We start from the raw sequence: 21624 nt of genomic DNA on the forward strand, positions 1-21624 counted from the left end.
TTTCTGCCTCAAGTGACTGTCAAGAGTATCAAACAGGCTGACATGTACAACAGAGCTCTGAGAAGCACAAGGGCTGCAGAGAGGCACATGCAGTTCTGATCATTAAGATGTTGTGACTGCCTCCTGCAACTCCTTGGTGAGGAAGAAGTGTGTGCTTTGCAAATGCAGTGTGTTCTGATGATTTCTTTTATTTTTTTCCTTTTTATTGAATTTATTGGGATGACACTGGTTGTTCTGATGATTTCTGAGCCAGCACTGATTGGAGCAAGAAGAGCCAAGGATTTCTTCTGTCTATGAGCAGCAAGATGATGGGGGCTTTGATACATCTTAGTTTGCAGGGATTGTGACATTTGATGTTCTCTGTGAAAACTCACTGGTGTGTGAACCTCGTGTTCTACTTCCCTCACTTCTCATATGCAGGCCAAGTGCTGGAAAGCCCTGCAGGGCAAGTGCTGAGTCCTGCATAATATTCACAAAGAGGTCAAACATAGCTCTGTCTCCTTGATTAGAACCCTTGGAGATGTTTCAAATGTTAGAGGCAAGTGGACCCAGCTCAACCTCCAGTGAATAAACGCCTAGGTCCTGCACTTCCCACCCTCCCTTGCCCCCAGGAGACAGGGTTGCACAGTGGGAAACTCTCAGGTTCAGAATCAGGGGACCCAGCTTGAACAGACATTGTGCCTCCTTGTGCCCAAGTTCCTTCAGCCATAAAATTAGGGCATCAAGTAAAGTCACTGAGTTTCAATCTTTTCACTATCAACAGCCCTTTAAGTTTCTTTTCCCCCCTTTTTACCCATTGCTCATGGGCTGTTTTATGCTGACAGGAAGTTCCTATTAGCCTTTGTACGTGTCTGATTAATAAAAAGTGGCAGAGCCCAGGAATTAATTCTTTAAAATATCCTTTGTGCAAACGAGGCCCAGAAAGAGATGAGACGATTTATCTGTAGTCATCTGAATGTGTTTATATTATAAATTATCTGAAAGGGGGAAGTCACATATTTCCAGGGTTGCAGATAATAGTATATTAAGATTTCTCAAGGCCGTGAGAGTAAGTGAGGGAAAGGGTCAGATGAATATCTCCCTAAGCAAGTATATGGTTAACATCCTTAGGGAGATAATCTGAACTACACTTGAGCATCGCCCAAGACACGGACAACATCCTTTTCAACCATACCTCTCCCGTGGTGGCTTGCATTGCCCAGCGCGTAGTAGGTGCCCACTAAATGCTTGTTGTAGAATGTGGTCATCTCAGATTCCCCCCACTGATGTGATCACAAAGCATACATCTTCCCACTGATGTGTCCCAGGAAGCATTGCCCTCCCCTTTCTGCAGATGTGATTCATCTCAGTGAGCCTGCCAGCTCCCGCTGCTGGGATGGGAGCTTCCTCTCTGCTGTCTCGTTGATTCTGCCTGCACAGGAGACACCCACATAGTCACCACCTAGATTCTGCTGTTGACATTTTGCTGTGTCTGCTTCATCACAGACCTTTTCAAAAAAGCCTTCTATCCACCCATCCTTTTTATTTCCTTGATACATTTCAAAGTACGTTGCAGATATCGGCACACTTCACCCCCTAAACACCTCAACATTCATGCTTTGATTTATTTTTTTAAATTATCATTCTTAGTTTTGTTGCTCAAACCCATGACCAAGGAAGTCACTGAGGGAGGTGTGAGGAGTGAGGACAGCCCCTCTTTCTTGGCAGCTTTGCCCAGAGCCAATGCCACAGTCCCGGAACATCGTTTGAGAGGGAGTGTTGTGGCAGCCTGTCACATGTCCCATTAGTCCACCTGGGAGGTTAGCCATCCTCCTGTTTCCTCCCTCCTCCAAGACCTTGCTGTGGTCAGGAAGACGGCTTCAGGCTTACAGGTGGGAGGCCTGCCATGCTGCTGTCCTCAGGCACTCACCCTTTCCCCCAGACCTACTCTGCCCTCTGCCCTGGGAGCTCTGGACTCGCTATGTCATTAGTCAGACTCCCAAGGTTCTGGTATCATTTAAAGCTGTCACCTCTTTGTTCAGATGAGCAGAGGAGAGGCAGTGTGGATCAGGTGGCCATGTGACCATGAACGTAGGCAAGGATGCTGAGAGGTGGAAGGAGAAGAGTGTGTGAGTGGACTTGGGCAGGTCACTGAACATTAGGCACCAAATCCATTTGAACATTGGCTTGTGAGGAGCAGACACATGTGCCACTGTGGTCACCCTGGTCATTCTCCTCTTGTCTGAGATGGTGGCAGTCTCCTAGAAATATTAAAGGGAGGGCTGTGGGATCAGACAGACCTGGGTTTGGGTCTTCCACTTATTGGCTGGCTGCTGGAGGGCCACTCCTATAGTCTCTTGGGCCTCAGCATTCTCATTTGTCAGGTGGCAGTAATATACCTCACTCAGGCCATTGCCCTGAGGATGAAATGAGATAAGCACTCAGCCTTGTAAACCCCCAGCAAAGGGAGTGAGGTCCATCAGGGTTTGAGGGCCAGGCTTTCTGCCACTGAGATGATATAAGAGAATCCACTGCTTTCTCTGTTTAGGAGCAAAGGGCATCTTTGCATCCCCAGGCGATGCTCATATGGGCAGCTTACACAGCTTCTCTAAGGCCCATGCAGAGGTGGTGGGTTTCCCCTCAATCCTCACCCTTAATTCTGCCCAGAGGCGATTGGTCCCAGGGAGATGGAGAAGCCCTGAGTGAGGCCTGCAGAGCCCAGCTCCCTGGGCCTGGGAGAGGAGGTATGAGCTCGTGAGTAGTCCAGGCTCCTGCCTCTCATGGGAGTACTCACATAAGGGTGGTCAAGAGGCTGAGGCTCTGGAACCTGTCTTGAATAGCTGAGTTTTTTTACTGCTTCCCTTCTTGGGACATGCCTACTCAACCCCCAGATCCTTCAAAGATGCATTCTCAAGCCCAAAGTTATGACCCCTGTCTGGCGACTCAGCCCCTCCGACCAGACGCAGCATTTACTGAGCCAGATGCCAGCGTGTGCTCTACGTGCATCCTTTTATCTCCAGAACAACACCTGTAGCTTGGAGCTGATATCTCCACTATACCCATGAAGAAACTAAGGCTCACAAAGAAGTAGCCTCCCCGAGGTTGCCCAGCAGAGCTTCACTCGGCCACATCTGTCTGATTCTGTGGTCTGGGGAAGGTGCTTGTCTGACTTTGTTTTTCTTCCTATGCTTGCTGGATTGCAAGCTCCTGACCAGGGAATGGAGTCAATTATATTCTTCATGCCTGGCAGACATATGATGCTCAGAAAATGTTGAGGGAAATGAACTCACTGTTAAGTTTTTAGCAGCAGGAAACCTCACAGAATTTCTCCCCTAACTTCCAATGCAATGCAGGAGTTTCCTCACTCCATCCCTGATTGCTTGGTTACCTCTAGCAACAGGGAGCTCATCCCAATACCAGAGCTCTGAGCCAGGAAAGAAGCTCTTCCGCTACTGACTGTGACTGTCCCTACTTCCTAGCTACCATGGATCCCCTCTAGGAAGCTCCTGAGGCAGGAATTTGAGTGTTTTCCCCTTCACTATTAGAATTCTGTTTCACATGGAATTGAGTAGCTCTTCCTAGCTTTGGCTACCACAGGCATTTTCCCACTCAAACTCTGAGCAACTTCCACCCAAAGATACAGTGATGAGTGAAATACAAGCTCTGTGAATCCTTGGGTCCAGGAAGGTGTATTCCATCCCCTCTCTCAGTCCTTTGCTTAGAAGCATTCCTGCTGGGCAACTTCATGTAGACCTTTCTTTCCCCTACCTTTAGGCCTTTGCTGATACCATTTGCACCACGAGAATATTCTTCCACTTCCTTCCAGCCTTCCAGGCTAGGACAAGTGCCAAAAATCCGTTGAAAACATCTGTCTCAATGAGTGTAGTGTCATTCATCTTTTTCCTTTATAAAGACTCTCTGCCCCTGGCATTTGACTCTAAGTTTGTCCATAGTGTGGGGCAGGAGCTTCAACTCCATGGTGTCTCAGAGGCTTTTAAGACTATAAAGTTGAAACACACCAAGGAAAATGAGCCTCAGCTGACCCCAAAATACATCCTTGCTATATAAGCCTAGGATGCCAAGGCTAGATCACCATTTTTCTCAGGTTTCAGCTCACTTATCAACTCTAACTGGTGATGGACTTCTTCCACCATAGCTGGATTGAGGGCAAAAGAGCGCTATGATTGATTAGCAGTATCCGCCATGGGAAGGATGGGATTGATTAGAAATGTCTGCCACAAGAAGGAATGGTAATAAGATTGATTAGCTATGTCTGCCATGGACAAGAATAGAGGTGGGATGTGTGTGCCATATATTTGTCATCTCCATTGCAATCTAGTTTCCTTATTTTACAGATTAGAAAACTGAGGTCAGGGAAAAAGAAAACTTTAGGGAGAGCACACAGGAATTTTCAGGGCAACCTGGAATTGGAACCAGGTGTCTGGACCCTCAGCCTAGCATGTTCTCTACTTTTCCTGGTAGCTAGGACTCTGCATGAGCCTTGACTGCTTCCTTCCTATGTCCTGGCGACTCTTAAGCATCCGTGGGCTTTCAATAAATGTTTTTGAGTGCTTACTATGTCCCAGGCTGTGTGCAAAGTGCTAGGGCTGCATCAGTGAAAAAAACAGCTGAAACTCCCTGCTCTCATGGAGTATCTTTCTATTCTAGTTGGAGGAGCTAGACAATAAACAATGAATATAATAATGTGATTAAATGTACCTACTCCTCTGTCTCTGGGCAGATGCAGAGGCAGCTGCCTTCACCAATCATGGCTTTTTTCTTTTTTGTTTTCCTCCCAAGGAGTCCTTCCTACAGACTGGAGTATACGTCGTGGCTTGTGGGGCATCCTGGTGTGCTCCTTCTTTTCCTGGCTCTCTGCCTTGAGCCAGTTTCCTGGTTTTTAGAGGAGAGAAGTGGTTATGGTGGGAGATGATGGGGCTTCAACTCGGCTGCTTGTTCAGCTGACACAGGAGAATATGCTAGCTTGGGGCTTGGTTGGGAGCAAATGTCTATTTTGGCCGAGAAGACCCTGGCCTTGTGCTCCCAGGTGATGGGGTTTGGGTTCTGAAGCCCCACCACTACTGCCAGTTCAGTCTCCTCCTGTCTCAGTGGTTCTCAACCAGGGCTAAGTAGGGCCACTGCCCAGGGCTCACTTAGAAATGTGTGGGGTGTCACTCTGGCTTCCACAGTAACTAGACCTCCTCTAGCATTTAGAGAGTGGGAGCCAGGGATGCTAAACCCCCTACAATGAATAGGACAATCCTGCCTAATGAATTGCCCTGTCCAAAATGCCAATAGTATACCCTTAGAGAAACACTGTCAGGGGAAGACCTTGTCCTAACACGTAGCCCCCTCAGGCTGTGTAGACAGTCCTGAGCAAAGCTCAGAACTGAGAGTGTGCTGTCTTTGGGCCTTGCCCACGCTTTTCATCGCTCTGACCTCCTCTGTTTAGTCCTTTGATAAAATGGGTCTCGATTGTCTCATGCAATGGATTAAGAGGTAGGCGTGCACAGCCCCCAGGATTAAGCCACATAAGGCATGGAGGTCATTACCATTGGCTCAGCGCCAGCAACAGCCTGTGCACTCCCTCTGTGCTCTGTGACTGGGACATGGCTGTCTAGCCTCTGGGCAGAGACCCAGCCACAGTGACCCTGCTCCCTGCTCCACACAAAGGGGCCACCAGGGTCAGCCTACACACCCAGGCTCCCCTCGCAGAACTGAACAGCTCCTCACCGCCTGCAGTGCAACCCTTCAGCCCAGTGACACTTTACTGGCAGGGCCTCTGGCAGGGCCCGAGTCAGCCCCCAGGGCTGGCTGCCCAGGGAATCGCTTGGCACTGGAGCCAGAGACTGCAGAACATATTTCCAGTGGGGCTTCCAGGCCAAGAGCTTCTGCCCCTTCCCACCACTGTTCTGCTCACCCTGCCGCCTGCCCAGCGCATTAGCATTTAAATATATCCAGAGTCCTCTCCCCCCAAGCCTGCTCCCCACTTTGAGTCCACCAGGAGCATTTGAATCCTCCTCTCGGCAACTCCCTTCCCTCATAATGGCCATACTGTATTCATCAGCTTCTGTATGTGGCATTAGCCAAAAGAAGGAGAGAGAGCGCCTAGCAACCCGGAGGGGCTGAGGAGGAGGTGGGAAGGAAGTGATTTCATGTAATTATTCACTTCTACAAAAGCCGCTGTCAGGTACACACTGGAAACACAGCTGTTGTATTATTCTCCTAACCTACTTTTAATCTTTTGAATCTTTACCAATATAAAAGGCTAAAAGAAAGAGCTCAGTTCAGCCCTTTTCTGCCAGGCCATATAAGTTACATTCTTGCCTCGGTCGAAGGCTCTGCTTACAAAAGTTGTGTTGTGTGTATTTTTGTGTGTCTGTGTGTGGCTATTTGAAAAGAAAATGTTAAAGGAAAACACTGTGGGGCATAAGCCCCCAGAGGGCCACCAAGCCCTGTCCTGGCTACTTGGATCCAGCCTCATACACTGGTGGGTCTGGAGGTTTTCACCATCTTCTTGGCTGGGCACTGGGAAGTAAGAAGCCTGGGAGCAGTGAGATGCTGGCTCCTTCTGCCCCTCACTGCTGTGCCCATGCTCGCTGCCCTAAGGGCAGGTGAATCTGCTTTAGTGATGGGCACTGCTGTGTTTGGTGCTGCTCAGAAAAATTGTAAGTTCACCTGGTGGGGAGGGGGCTGGGATGGTGGAAAAGATATAGGAGCTTGTTTTCATAGATTTGAGAAGCACTAACCACTCAAAGAAATCAGATTAAGGGGATTGTACCAGGTACCCCACTGCATACCTTATATTCACTGTATCTTACTTTGATGGACAAGGAATTGAGGCTCAGAGAGGTAAAGTAACGTGCCCAAGGTTACACAGCAGGTAAGTGGAAAAGCAGGGCTCCAACCCAGGTCTGTCTGGCCCTTTCCATTAAGCCCCAGCAAGGCTTGGAACCAGGCACCTGACAAAAGCCATCTCATTTCATTTAGTCCCCTCTGCATGGTGCTTCAGTGCCTCTCCCTAGGGCAGGCCAGATTCCGGAGGGCCATTCTAGAAGTTCATGTGTCCCTTAGTCCAAGGGGACTCCTCACACAGTGGCCAGTGTGTACATCTCTCCAGAGCTGAGTGGACAAGTGACTTCGCCTCTCTGGGAGTTAGCTTTTTCACCTATAAAAGGGGAGTAACAATAACGCCCTTTGCATCTAATCCCTGTAAAGTGCTTAGGATGGCCCTGGTGTGTCATAGGTGCTGACAGAGGTGAGCTTGTGTCATCGTGATTATTATAAGCAGCACCATCATCACACATCTCCTTTGTTGGCAGGATGGGTTAACGCTGCACGTGTCAGAGACCTCAGAGTGTCAGTGCAGCAAACACCATCAACACCAGGTGCAGAGATGGAAATAGCAGGTCCTCCTGCTGGCAACGGCTTTGATGATGAGCGGAGGCACTGCTATTCTGCTCTGATGGGTGGCTCTGTTTGTAGACCTGAAAGCACATGTCTGGGGAGCTGCTTTCTGTAGCCTGTGCTGCCTTAGATACCATAGGAAATCACTCTTCAGCCCTAAGTCCCTTTTAGCTCCCCTGGCAACAGCTGCACCTTCATGGAGCAGGTGGGCCCTGGTCCCTGCTGCCCTGCACCTCATCTCTCTCAGCCCCCTGCTCATTCCTCTGCACCAGATGTACTCTAGCTTATCTGCCTCGTGTGTGGTCCATTTTTACTGCTAGAATGGCAGCTCCCTGAGGACAGGAGCTCCTGGAACTGTGCCTGGCACATGGTGGACACTCAGCGCACGTTTATTGTGAGAAGAAAGGGGGAGAGGCTTTTTCTTTCTTGTAGATGTTTGAAGACCAGCATATCCTAGGGAGGAATCAGTGTTGACTGAGCACCTACTGTTTACTAGAGCTCGTGGCTGGGTTTCTGAGCACTTTAACATTCTCTAAGAACCAGGCACTGGGCCAAATCTGTTTCACACACATCATCTAATTTAATCTGTGGGTGTGAGAAAGAGAGGGAGGTGCTAACCACATATGTACAATGACCTCACCCCAGCCTCCCCAGTCAGATAAGTTGCTTCTCTCAAGGTGAGAAAAAGACATGAAGCTTTTCCCCCCAAACTTCTGTGGGGAGAGGGGGAGAGTGTTTCTGCCCATACTCATAGCGGTCTCTAACCTGAGCATAATGATGCCTGTCTCAAGGCATCCTGTGGGCCACAGGACAGAAGAAGGTGCCTTGTAAACTGTAAAGTGGTGTCCGTGTGCACTGGGGCAGCGTAGAGTGAGCATCTGTCATGACAAATGTAGCTTCTGAGTATGAGGAGGGAAGAACTTGTCCATCCGTCCTTCCTTACCTCTGCCAGCTGGTATCACTGAGGACCTACTCCGTGCTGCCCTGTGCTGGGCCCTGGGGGTCTAGCTATAGAGGCGGCGTATGTCCCTATCCATTGCTTTCTGCTCCTGCTGTGCACCAGGGCTCGCTGGAACCATTTGCCCAAAAGAGGTGAGGTTACGCCAGAGCTGGGGAGTGGGACCACCTCTCTTCTGAAGGGGCTCCACTCCCCTGTTCCCATGCAAATCTGTCCTCCAAACCTCTGAATGTGGACTGCCCCCAGCCGTGCTGCCAGAACGCCCCCCATTCATTGCTGAAGAACATGGGGAGTGATCTGTTCCTCAGCTACTGACCCAGCTTCCTTAGGGTTTGTTTTGTGGAGACTATTTTCCTTCAAATTGTATTGAGAAATAGGAAGTCCTTTCTCCGCTGAGCTGCCCCTTTGTAGCGTCCCGGGACATGCTGGTCAATGGGGCTCAGTTGCCTGGTCTTCCTTTCATTGAGGTGGGGTTGCCTTTGTCCTGTTTGACTTGACAGCCACAGAGCTGTTTAAATCCCAGCTGAGAGTCCAGGCCTGCTCGGCATACCAGGAGGCCTCAGTGCTTCTCTGTAAAACCTGGAGCCAGAATGCCTTGGGTTCAAACCTCACTCTCTCCCTTATTAGCTGTTTGACCTTGTATGGGTCCATTTTCTCTTGGATAAAAATGGAGATGATAATACTTAGCTAGTAACATGGTTCTGTAAATTGTGAGATTCTGTACATGAAAGCCTCAAGTACACAGTAGGTTTTCAACAAATGTTACCTCAAGTTTCCCAGTCTTAAGGCATTACCAGACTGGTAGAAGGGTTCATGAATGTTTTTTTAGCCTGTTAAATTAGCCTCTCATTTTTACTGTTGTCAAATCATTCCAGTGGCAACTATGATATGGATCCAACTTTTGTTAGATCTCTGGGTGTTTGTAGAATTCCTAGTTGAAGGAAAAAAGTAGCCTTAGATGAAATAGACTTGGGATAGTGCCTATAGCAGAGATGATGCTATTTGTTCACCAGCCATTTATTGTTTTTCTTCCTGGGTAAATGGGAAGACTACATATCCCAGACTCCCTTGCATTTCGGTTGGGGCTGTGTGACTTAGTTTCAGTTAATGGTTTGTGGACAGAAGTGATATAAGCACCTCCCAGGCCTGGCTCTTAAAAACTTCCAAAGCAGATCTCCAGCTCTCTGTTCCTCTGCCTCAGAGGCTATGTTGACATGAGGTATCATAAGGTAGGAAGCCTTGTGTCATTAAGTCTCTGGGCAGAAGAGAGCCCCTTCACAATCTGCATCTGGCTTTGCGCAGACAAGAAATAAACTTCTGTTATGCTAAGCCATTGAGATTTAGGGGCTTATTATTTAATCCAGCATAACCTATCAGTAATTATCTTAACAAATACAGTAGCTTCCTGATGAATTAATTCATTCTTTCCCAGACTGAGGGAGAAAGCGGACAATCGGGGCCCTGTTGCATTTTCTCAACAACAGGCATATGTTTAAAAGCATAGACACACATGGGCTATGCCAGTCTTTTAAGGAGTCTAATGATATAGACTCCCTGTGAAGACATATCATGCTTCTTTGTGAGACTTTTTCAAGGAATTCTAATCCTGAAAAGTTTTGGGATCTGCATGCCCAATGAGCATACATCTCAGCAGAAAAGTTGATACCAACGTGGGTTTTCCAAATGTGAAAAACAGAAAATAACAGTGAAGAAAGTTTTGGATCTGGAATTAGGGAGGTCTCAAGTTATAGCTAAAACTTTGATGACTTCCAAATTTGTTTCTCTAGCCCGGAACTAGATATTTAGTCTTAGACTTTCCATCTGTCTCCTACACATCTTATTTAGATGTCTCAAACTTGCCTTGCCCAGATTATACTTACCCATTTTCCCACCTTACACCTCCAACCTCCCTTTTAAAAATGGGCTCATCCTCTAATATTGCACCCCATCCACCAAATTGCTCAATTCTGGGTATTCTGCCACCTTCATTCAAGACTAGTCTTCTTTAATCTGCCCTCTTGAGAATCAGGGAGACAAGATGGCAACAGGGGGGAAAAAAGGTTTTAAAAATTTTTCCTAGAATCTCTTCACCCCAACAGAGAAACTAGGATTGTAAAACAAAAACACACACCAATGGACAGCATCACTAGGTGACTCCATGGACCACAAAATGTGAACAGGTGGGGGCTAAACACCAACAGCAATAATATCTGCCCGATATCAACCCTGTGGGATGAGATGAAGATGAAGATGAAGGCAAAGGGAATTCAGAAGAATGAGATCCAAGAAACCCCGAAATCTCTAACATGTACTCACCCCTAGGAGGAGAGGACTCTGGGAGTAGAAGCTTGGTGGAGCTATCTGAGGATGCCAGCCAAAACTAGGAGGGATATATGCAGGCTCCAAGCCATAGGTGAGTGTTGGAGGACTGTGGGAAGTTTGGGCAGAGGTCTGGGCCCTGGGACTCTAGGGACTGACCAGCTGAGGCTCCATGGCCAGAGAGAAGCACACATTGAGGAGAAACTCCTGGAAGCAGAGTCTAAATTGAGCAGGACAGAGGCATAGAGGAAACAAAAAGAGAAATCTTGGATAAGAGTGGAGGGAGGGAATAGAGAACAATAATTTCAGGAAGTACTATCTGCATGGTCATATTACCAAAAAATCTTTAAAAATATGACCATGGGTAAATTTATTTAACCTCACAGTTCCAGGATTACCCTTATTTCTCTACAGAAAACCCCCTTCTAAGAGTATAGAAAGATGCATCTCACCTACACATGAGCAACAGAAAAAGATTGTGGTCAAATCCCATACAAAGCTACTATAAGAAAAAGAATTATGAGCAGAAGAGCATTCCTACAGATAATAAATGTATTCCACAAGGACAGGCCCATAAAACATCTAAACACTGAAACAATATTTCCAAAACAGCTAAAAGAAATTATACCAACAGATGCTTTGAAACAATAGTAATAAGTAAAATCATTAGACAAAAAGATTTGAAAAGATGGCTTATGAAAGGAAAAAATATTTCAGGAGAAATAACTAAATAGAAGGGGAAAAAAGGGTGAATAAACACCATGGATAATATCATAAGAAAAATAGGGGATGGAAAGGTAGAAACTAAAGTCAGAAATGCAGAGATTTTTTTTTAAAAGATGCAAGGAAAAGGGATAGGTATAGAAGGTAGGCAAAGAAAGTCCAACATACAAACAAGTCCTTAAAGAAGAAATCCAAAGCAAGGGAAGAGAACAGATACTAAAAACAGAACCCCCTCCCCGAGATATGAGAGAAGATTTGACTTTGCATCTTGGAGAAGTACGCCACACACCTGGGAAAACCAGCCCAGAATAGTCAACATGCTCTAATAAAATTATTGGACTTTAAAGAGAAAGGAAAAACCCTATTGGTCATTCAGATAAAAAGAGTAGGTGCTTTATAAAGGCATCAGACTTTTCTACAGCAGCACTCTGTGCCAGGAGACAACTAAGAAACTTATTCAAGATTCCCAGAAAAAGAACCAAGGATTTTATATATAGTCAAGTATGAAAGCCACAGGTCAATTAAGAATGTACAAGAACCAGGGAAATAATATTTCCCTTGAGCCTTTATAGAGGAAAGTACTAGAAAGCAGGATACAGGCAACCCAACTGACTAGAGAAGTATAAACATAAAGGCCAGGGCTGAGCATTAAATGTATAACCACCTTAGAACTCACACTAATTAATCACTGTAAGGGAGATAATATTTAATGTTTGTATGTTCTGTTAATGCAAATACAATACAATATTAAAAATTAGGAGAGAACGGAATGTGTATATGAAAAGTAGAACAAATTCACAGATTGCCTTAAATGTTCATTGGAAACAAATAGGTTTTTTGGGTTTTTTTTGTTTTTTTCAAATTAGATGCTAAAGGAAAGAGAAGGGAGAGAAATAGAGACTACTGGCTAATTTCAATATTTCTCCTGGTAGGAAACCAAAAGTCATTGCCCAGAAAGAGAAATACTAAGGGTATTGTATGAAGGTGCTGATGTAATGGTCACCTTCAGAATAACAATGACATGCTTTTTCCTTCAGAGGCAGAGGAGCTAGAGGGGGAAAAATCATTCAAGAATACATTCCCCTTTCCCATGAACCTCTAGATCCAACATGACCCCTCTCATTGCTTCTCCAGTCTTTGAAGGTATATCTCCTCCAGACAGCCTTCTCTGACTGCCCTAGCATGTGCTAATCTTCCCCCTCAGCTCCCTCTTCTAGGTACCAGGTACCTTGTTCTCTGAATGTTTTTATCTTATCTCGCCTGCAGACAGAGATGGAGTGCTATATATAATGGTACAGTGCCTTTTTCAGAGTCTGGCACAGGGTTCTGCACAGAGAGCACTTAATAAATGGTGTTTCATCAGTAATTCAGGATTGGTTGAAAGATCTGGGCTTATAGTATTTGGGCTTTTCTAAGAGCTTAATGTTGCTATTTGTCAGAATTCTTTCCATTTGAAGTGACAGCAATCCCATTCAAACTGGCTTAAGAAAAAGAGGCCTCTGAAGTAGAAATGTTCTAGGGTAGGTCATATTTCAGGTATGGCTGGACCCAGTTGACTCAAGTCACATCGCCAACATCAGTCTTTCTTTGCTCTCGACTCTGCTTCCCTCAGCGTTGGCTTTATTCTCAGTCAGGCTCTTCTCTTCCCTCGTGTTTAAGGATGTATCCCATTTGCAGTGGCTCCACTAAAAGTCCCAGAATTGAGTTTCATTGGCTTGGTTTGTGTCATGTGCTCATCCCTGGCCCAATCATTGTGGCCAAGAGAAGTGCTTTGGTTGGCCAAGCATGGCTCATGTGGCCACCCCTGAAGCTATCTCTGAGCGGGGAAGAGGTAGTTTCCCAAAGGAAAATTGGGGTGCTGTTACCTGAAAAGGGGAGATGAATGCTGTGTGGGCAAAAATAACAGACATCTGTTGTAGTGTTGACGTGTTCAGTGAGCAAACTACAAGAAAAATTCCCTGCAAGTGAAAAATCGTGGTTTGGCGGCTCGTCTTTGAGACATGTGGATAGAAAACTCTCTTTGGTGTTTCCAAACTCAGAGTTTATTTACCGTGTTGGCAGGGGGTGGAGGGGGACCACTGGCCGTGGGGCCCAGTTTCGATGGAGAAACCAGCTTTCCCACACAGCTGGGGGCTTCTCTCACTGGCCTGGGAGGAGGCATCAAAAACAAGCTTGAGACTCCGGCGCCCTGAGCATCCCTGCCAGCATCTCCTGTGATCTGTTTCATTTCCTGAGTCAGCAGCTGTACTGTGTTTTGCTTTTCCATGTGTTTTACTGTCCTTTGAAATTTGAAGAAAGCACCAGTGCCCCCTGAACCTTGGAACTCTCCCTTTTCCAGGCAAAATACATGTATTTTCTCTCTCTTGGGGATTTGATATCCAACACAGGTAATTTGGGTAAAGGGAATCCCCTGAGGTTGGCAAATGGGGAAACAGAGCAGGACATATCCATTTCTCTCCTAAATCTTTAAAACTTTTTTATTCCTATCAACATTGAAGCATCCTCAAGTTTCTACCATTTAAAATAAATCCTTCCTAAATTTCACTAACACTTCACTACCACCTTACCTTCCATCTCCCCTTCAAGGCAAAATTTCTTGAGAAAGTTCTTTTATATTCCCACTTTTATTTCCTCTTCATATTTCAACCCAGTCTGATCTGCTGGCACCCCCATTCCCCCTAATATACACACTTCATAAAAGAGCTCTCCCCGAGTTCCTCATTTAGCTCCAAGACACTAAACCCAATGACCCTATGCTAGCAGTTAAAAAGTATTCATTTCTTAGGTTGGGAGGCAATGTTATGATCTTCAGTTTTAATAGAAATTTGTTGAATGATTTTTTAAAAATCAAGCAGCCCGGCCAGGCGTGGCTCAGCAGTTAAGCGTCGACCTAGGATCCAGGCGATCAGGGTTCAATTCCCGGTCAGGGTACATGCCCAGGTTGTGGGCTGCAGCCGATCAATGACTCTCTCATCATTGATGTTTCTCTCTCTCTCTCTCCCTCTCCTTTCCTCTCTCTGAAATCAATAAAGATATATTTTAAAAAATAAAAAAATAAAAAATAAAAATCAAGCAAACCCAGGGAAGAGTGACCTGTACCATGTAATCAAATCCCCAAGAAAGAGGAAATAGAAATATTTTGCCTGGAAAAGGGAGAGTTTTAGGGTCCAGGAGGCACTGGTACTTTCTTCAGATCTTTAAAGTGCTACCACATGAAAGAGATGGGTGTGGTCTGGGTGGCTCCAGGACTAGGAACACAGAAAGGGAGATTTCCTCTCATTTTAAGAATGTTCTAATGGTTAGAATGCATGAAAGAAGAAAGGGGGCTGCATTAGAAGATAGTGAACTGCCTGCCACTGACAGTCATCAAGTAGAAATTGTTCTATCAGAAGTACACAGAAGAGAGTCCTGTGTTGGGTGGAAGGTTGCACCTGAAGACTTCTGAAATTCTGGCATTGGTTAAGCATGCTTCTCTAAAGGCTGGTCTCCTGGAACTTGTATCTGCCACTCCCAGCTGTGTGGTCATAAGCAAGTTACTCAACCTCTCTCTTCATCAGTTTTCTCATCTGTAAATGGGGGCAGGGGCTAATAAAAGCACCCCTCGAGTAGAGTTGCTGTGAATATTCAAGTGCAGTAATGCCTGCAGGACTCAGCACCAGTGCCTGGCATGTTGTGTTTAATAAATATTTGCTAGTAATTGTATTTAGTGCAAAGCCCTGTTTTCTAGATGGCACTCGATTCTGAAGCATCATTCTCATGGCTGCATTTGGGTTTTTAATTGTGGGTTTTCCTTGGTAATTTCTAAGAATTCAAAAAGAGTCCAGGAGAAAGTGTTAGAAAAGCCACTGTAATTCCTGTCATGCGTGTCATGCTGTCCACAGCAGTTTTTGTCGGAGAGAAACTTAGAGAATGAGAAAGTAGTTTCCATATGTACCACATAAGAAACCTAAAACACATGCATTTTGAAAGGTTGTAAAGATTTGGTTGGCCTTCCCTTCTCCTGCTGTCCCTTCCATGCCACCTCTTATGCTCAGGTTAGCTATACCAATGGGAAACCCTGAACAGAATCCTTAACAGTTTTCTCATGGCAGTCTTAACACAAAGGAGGAAAATCATTCATTTTGGTTTAAACATGCCAGTGAACATGCTCCAGGTCCCAGGAGCCTACACTCCATATTGCATGAATCCTGTCAACACTCCTGAAAAGGAAGTTCACTCTCTGCTTTGTTAAGGAGACTAAGCCTCAGAGAGGTTAAGTAACTTTTCCATGGTTACACAGCTGGAGGAGGGACCTAAACATCCAAGTTCTTAATATTCAGTGAACTATTATCCATAACCTCTGAAAAATTCTGAAATTAATTAAGGAGATTCATATTTAATCAAGTGGTCCCCAGGCATAGAGCTTCTAAAAAAACACATTCCTAAGAAGGTTAAGAAGTTTGCTTTCCCCTTTGTCTAGTCTCATTGGAGGGTGGGTGCAGATGGGGATTTCAGAGAACAGGGCACCTGCACTGACTTCTCTCTGTGCCAACTTCTTTGTGCCTTTCTGCAGGTCTGGGTAGATGCTGGAACGCAGATCTTTTTCTCCTATGCCATCTGCCTGGGTTGTCTGACTGCTCTGGGAAGTTATAACAATTATAACAACAACTGCTACAGGTGAGCATTTCCCGGGGCCCTGTCAGCTTTGCACCAAACCCTCAGGGCTCTCCACTCTGCCTAGCTAGCTCATGTTTGTCTAACCACCTTGCAGAGCCAGACAGATGGGCTGTTTCCCAGTCTCTTCCTGCCCCAGGGTCAAAGAGTAGCCATAGAGGAGCTAGGAAAATAACAATATGATCAGAGTGCATTCCAGGCTGGAAGCAAATCCACTCTGGAATCATACCCAGGCCTCCATCTTGCCCTTTTACCCAGGGTAGATAAGTGACTTGCCGAGGTCACATAGCTAATAAATGGCAAAGTTGGGATGTGAACCCAGGTCTTCTGACACCAAGGGCCTTGTTCTTCTGCCTTCTGTTCATAAACCTGCTTCCTGCCTCTCCTTATTTGACAGTAGGATCCTTTCCTACCCACCTGGAATGGCCAGTGTCCTGCTTGCCCCTCAGCCTTGTGAGCCTCTCTCCCTCGCCTTCTGCAGCTGGCCACACTCAGCACCAGGAGGGGGCTCACGGGGAGGTGAACTGAGACTGCCTGGCCTCCCAGGCCAGCAGTCTGAGTTCTGCTGCAAGGCTGAGACTCACAGAGGGCCAGGGACTTGCTAAGGTCACCCAGTAGTGCATTATGGAACAGAAATTTGCATCCTGGTCTTTAAGTCTAGGCCGTGGTCTGTTTGCTGAGGTTTCTGCACCCCTGAACTTAGTGCCTGGTCACAGTAGGTAAATATTCCAGGATGACTGTACAGCACATCTCTTCCTTAGAGTCCAGAAGCTCCTTACTCAGCTATAAACTCATGGAAAAATGGCAATGAAGCCATCTCTGATCATAGGTTAGTTGAGAAAGGAAGGGTTTTTCAGCAAATGATTCTGAGACAGGATAATCAAGGTAGATACTCATACTTTGTCTCATACAGGCACCATAATAAGTGGCAGATTGATTAAAGAGTTAAATAGTTTTTAAAAGGAAACAATTCTAAAACTAGGAATAAAATTCCAGTGTGTCTGATTGCCCCCCACACACACCAAGCAATTCTCAGACACCAGCTGGGTCTCCTTCAAGTCAACTCAATTTTGACACCATCTACCCAGAGCTAACATCAAATTCTACAGGTTAAGGGCTGAGTCTTAAAAGACTGCCCCTCCCCCCTTCAGACACCAATTGGAAGTCCAGGTTGTCATCTGTGTTTCTGACTGACTGGCAACAGATTGGAGGTTCTAAGGATCCCCTGGGTTCAATTAATTTGTTAGAATGGCTCACAGAATTCAGAGGAAAATTCTACTCACTAGATTACTGGGTTCTTATAAAAGGATATAACTCGGAAACAGTCAGAAGGAAGAGATACATAGGGCAGGGTATGGGGGAGGGAGGTGGAGCTGCCATGCCCTCTCTGAGTGCCACTGTCCCTGAATCTCGGCCTGTTCATCAACTGGAAGCTCTCTGAATCCCCTCCTTGTGGTGGTGGTGGGGTGTGTGTGTGTGTGTGTGTGTGTGTGTGTGTGTCTCTTCATTACATAGCCATGATTAGTCCTCTCTCCCCTCCCTGGTAGTCAGGGGAAGGCATCCTCTCTCAAAGCTTTATCAACCCATTTGTTAAGTCAGCCATGTGCATTATGTGTCTACTAATTGTGAGGCACTGGGATTGGTACCTTGGGAGATACAGACAGCAATGCCACAGCCCAAGTCTATAGTTTATAACTTGGGGAAACTGAAGCACTGAGGAAGTGAAAGGTCTAACATGCAGAAAAGAAAAGCTTTCGTGGAATCCAATACACAACTAGGCAGCAAGTTGTGTTGTTCCTGTGGACCTTTGGGAAGACAGGTAATTAGGTCTGGCTGGACAGAAACATGCTAGAGAGATAGAACTCAGACCAGGTTGTCCATAAGATCCTTTCTACCTTCATGGTGTTTCTGGGGAGGTGGGTCTGGGGGATGAGAGGTAAAGCACTTTGTCAGCCACAATACAAAGTAATATAACCATGGACAGGAAGAGAAAGGATGTGGCACAGCAGGCCTCAAGTCCAGGTGGAGTGTGACCCCCTTAGGAAACTGGAGAGGGATGCTGTCTGCATGCAACTATCAGCACATTAGCAGCCAGCGTTCAGCACAGACCCTCTGTGCTGGGCACTGCGGAGATCACTGGGTCACTGTCCCTCACCTCCAGCTAGGCTGTCAGCTCACGAGGACATGGGCTGGATCTTCTTGTTTGCCACTGTCCCTCAAGCATAGCATAGCGCTGGCTGACATGTAAGGAAGCATGGAAGGGTCACATCGTTATACAGATGAGGAAACTGGGGCCCAAGGGTAAGTCACTTGCTTGTGTTCACATTGCCAATGTGGCTTTGAACCTGGGTCTTTCTGGTTCTTGTACCCTGACTCCTCCCTACCAGGAATGCCTAGTTCTTTCACAGCTATAGCAGTTGGCATGGATTTGGCCAAGACTACCTTGTTGTCAGGCTGTCTCGGGGCAGTGGCAACTTTCTTCCCCACCGAGCAGGTGGGTGACTATGCTGGTCGCTGATGATCCCTTCTGCTTCCCCATCCAACAGCAGGTTTCTCCTCCTCTCATCAGCTGAAGAAACTCAGTCCCCTAGGTGACATTGCCAAATCCAAAGGCTGGCTTTATTTCCTTTTCCAAATTGTTCCACAAGCAGGTCTTCTCAACTCAGAGGGAGTAAATTAGTACCCTCTCTTCTGGTAGCATAATGGCTTCTGGAGGTCTTCAAAGCTGGCTCAGCTGCTGCCAGCTTCACATAGCTTGTTACATAAGCTTTTCACCTAGAGGGTGCCCCGTGGGGGAGGAATTAGAGTGATGGGGACAGAGCAAACCAGGCGGGGAAAATTCCCACTTCAGAACGCAGGCAGCTAAGCTCCTTCCCCTGAAGGTGTGGGAGTTCTGAGGGTGGGGGTGGGGGGGACAGGACTGAAAGGGACCTCAGGTCCGCTCAGAGCCTAAATGTGGTGTGAGGAAACCTCTCTAGGGGCCTCTGGGGCAAGATGGGGACTTTGAGATAAGGGACATTTATTTTTCAGCAACCATGTGATGCCCAGAGATAATTGTCCAGTCAAAATTGGGAAGTATTGATTCTTAGGGAGCTTCCTTTTTGTGTAACTGCTAGAAAAAGCGTGGACTTTGGTGTCTGAGATAAATGAATGCACATCTCCATTTCACCACCCAATGACTGTGAAGTCTGAGTGTATGCTGCTCCTCCCTGAGCCTCCAGAGTCCATGACACAGTGTTCAAAAAACCCTAGTACAGGACTGGACACATTGCAGATCCCAATTAGACTGAATTCCAGAATGTGTAAGATATGGAGAAAATGCTTTCCTCACCACTACTGCCTGGTTTCCCACTATTGGATAAGTTAGGGTCAGGAAACAGGCATGAGGAGCAGATTTATTCCAATCCTAGGAATAACTCTGCCCTTACTCTGGGGTGAGCTGAATTTCCTTTTGGGAGGTGGTACATCAGGCTTGCAGATAAAGTCCTCAGGTCTGCAAGCCCATCCTGTGTCCACACTGCCAGAAGAGTTCTTTAAAGGAACCTGTATCAGTCACTCTCTGCAACAATAATGCTGTGTAATAAACAGCCCCGGGACTCAGTGGCTTACCACAACAAGCATTTGTTTTTATTGCTCCCAAGTCTGCTGATCAGCTGGGGAAGCTCTCCTTTGGGCTGTGGACTGAGTGGGGTTGGCTCCAGGATCCAGGCCAGGCTCAAGTCTGGCCTATGTGGGTACATTCTGGGTTCAGAATGCAGGGACAGCAGTTTCCCTATAGAAGTTCTTCTCATGGCAAATCACAGAAGGAATAAAGGACAAATCAGATCGCACAAGTGTATCTGATGCCTCTGTATTGCACCTGCTAATATCCATTAGTCAGTGGGGCAGGGAGATATACTCCACCCCAAGCAAGAATGTAGGTGGAACGACTATTTGCTGGAAAATTACTGAATCTAATACAAGGCCCAAGAGTCAATAGGTTCAGTCTACCCAAGCACCTTGTCTTATAGCTAGTGAGATCAGGACCAGAGAAAAGATATTGCAGGGAGAAATGGAATCCTGAGCCCCAGTCTAATGCTCTCTTCACTATGCCCTTAATTCTCAGAGTCATTGCAGGACAACAGGGTGTTATAGTCACTGACATTAGTGTACCCTTTGGTTGTATTACAAAAAGTATGGTGTCGGGTGAAGAGGTGAGAGTTTTACTCTGTTCTTGAGTCTAGTGACATTGGAAGAGGGGCTGAACAAGCTGGAGTGTACTACAGATCAGGAGCAGGATGAGGAACTGGTAAGGGAACTGGGATGTGTAACTGAGAGAACAAAAACTCAGGGGAATATAGGGCTGCTATCTTCAGAACTTCTAAGCCTGAAGGAGCTCCAGGTTATTTGGGAGGGTAGAACTAAAACTTACTAGGGAAGGCTGATTTTGGTCAAACACGACATGAGAAGTTCTTACCCTGTAAGCAGCAGGAGCCTTCGGGCAAGGGAAAAGCCTCCTGGAAGGAGATGACAAGCTCCTGATTGCTAGGGGTGAGCAGAGGCAGCTGGCTACCTCCGCCGCAGGGACACTCCAGGCTAGTCTGCCTCAGGCAGGGGGTTGAACAGGCCACTTGGGAGCTGCTCCCTTTAAAGTGGAGCATCTCACATGTTGTAAGACTAACTCCCAAGTACACAATCTGCACTGGCTGAGATCCTGAGAGGGTGATTCCCTAATTTGGCCTCATGAGGATGTGGAACCTGAGGTGGGAGGGGCTGGGACTTGAGGGATCTATCTTTTTCACCTTGGCAAAGTCATTCGTAGTGTGATTTCTCCTGGGTCAGGGCTCTTTGTTGGTACTTCTTTGTGGTGAGCCTCTCCCAAAGTCGGGACAGTTACTCCAATAAATCTCTCTATGAAAGGCCCGGCCTGGAAGGGCTGCTTCCTAGCAGCAGCAGAGCAGGGACTGAGCAGCAAGGTCTGTGGGGTGCAGCCCTGGTAAAAACTTGGCCAGAAGGGATGTCTTCTTCCGAGGCTGTGTCCATGGTACTCCCCTGGCTGAGAAGCAGCCTTTTCTCAGAGGCTTCTCCTGCCTTCCTTTTTTGAGCTTTTAGTAATCAATCTTCTCCTACTTTCCCTTGTTTTCTCTCCTGCCAGGGATTTGGAGGAGCGTTGGTTTGTCTCCAAGTTATGTATTTTCCCACTTGCCAGCCTCCCTCCCTCTCCAATCCCTCTCCATGCTTCTGGCCTGTGACCTACCTATCTTCTAGAAGAGTAGCAGAAGCTGTGTGACCATGGGCCATCCACCTAACCTCTCTGAACCATAAGGGGTTCACCGGGCAAATGGTGCTGTCCATGCCCTCAGTGCCCTCCCTGCCACACAGTCATGGTGCTCAGACAGAATGTTCCAGCCTGCACTGCCCACTCTGACCTGAGCCCCTCTCACTGCTTCCCTGTAGGGACTGCATCATGCTCTGTTGCCTGAACAGCGGCACCAGCTTTGTGGCTGGCTTTGCCATCTTCTCGGTCCTGGGCTTCATGGCGTATGAGCAGGGGGTGCCTATTGCTGAAGTGGCAGAGTCAGGTAAGTGCTGAAGGTTGGGGAGGC

The 21624-nt window shown here is 46.7% G+C and overlaps 1 protein-coding gene across 2 annotated transcripts in view; it reads left to right on the plus strand.

Annotated features, from left to right (window-relative positions):
- SLC6A11 (solute carrier family 6 member 11) overlaps positions 1–21624 on the plus strand; it is a 106983-nt gene that overhangs the window by 69536 nt on the left and 15823 nt on the right. For both annotated transcript variants that reach the window (XM_081159322.1, XM_081159323.1), the window contains exons 7-8: positions 15939–16042; positions 21476–21600. In XM_081159322.1, the coding sequence (XP_081015448.1) occupies positions 15939–16042; positions 21476–21600 (229 nt within the window). The remainder of the gene's footprint in view (positions 1–15938; positions 16043–21475; positions 21601–21624) is intronic.

This window comes from Miniopterus schreibersii (genome assembly GCF_964146895.1).
Source record: "Miniopterus schreibersii genome assembly, chromosome: 15".
Taxonomy (NCBI): Eukaryota; Metazoa; Chordata; class Mammalia; order Chiroptera; family Miniopteridae; genus Miniopterus; species Miniopterus schreibersii.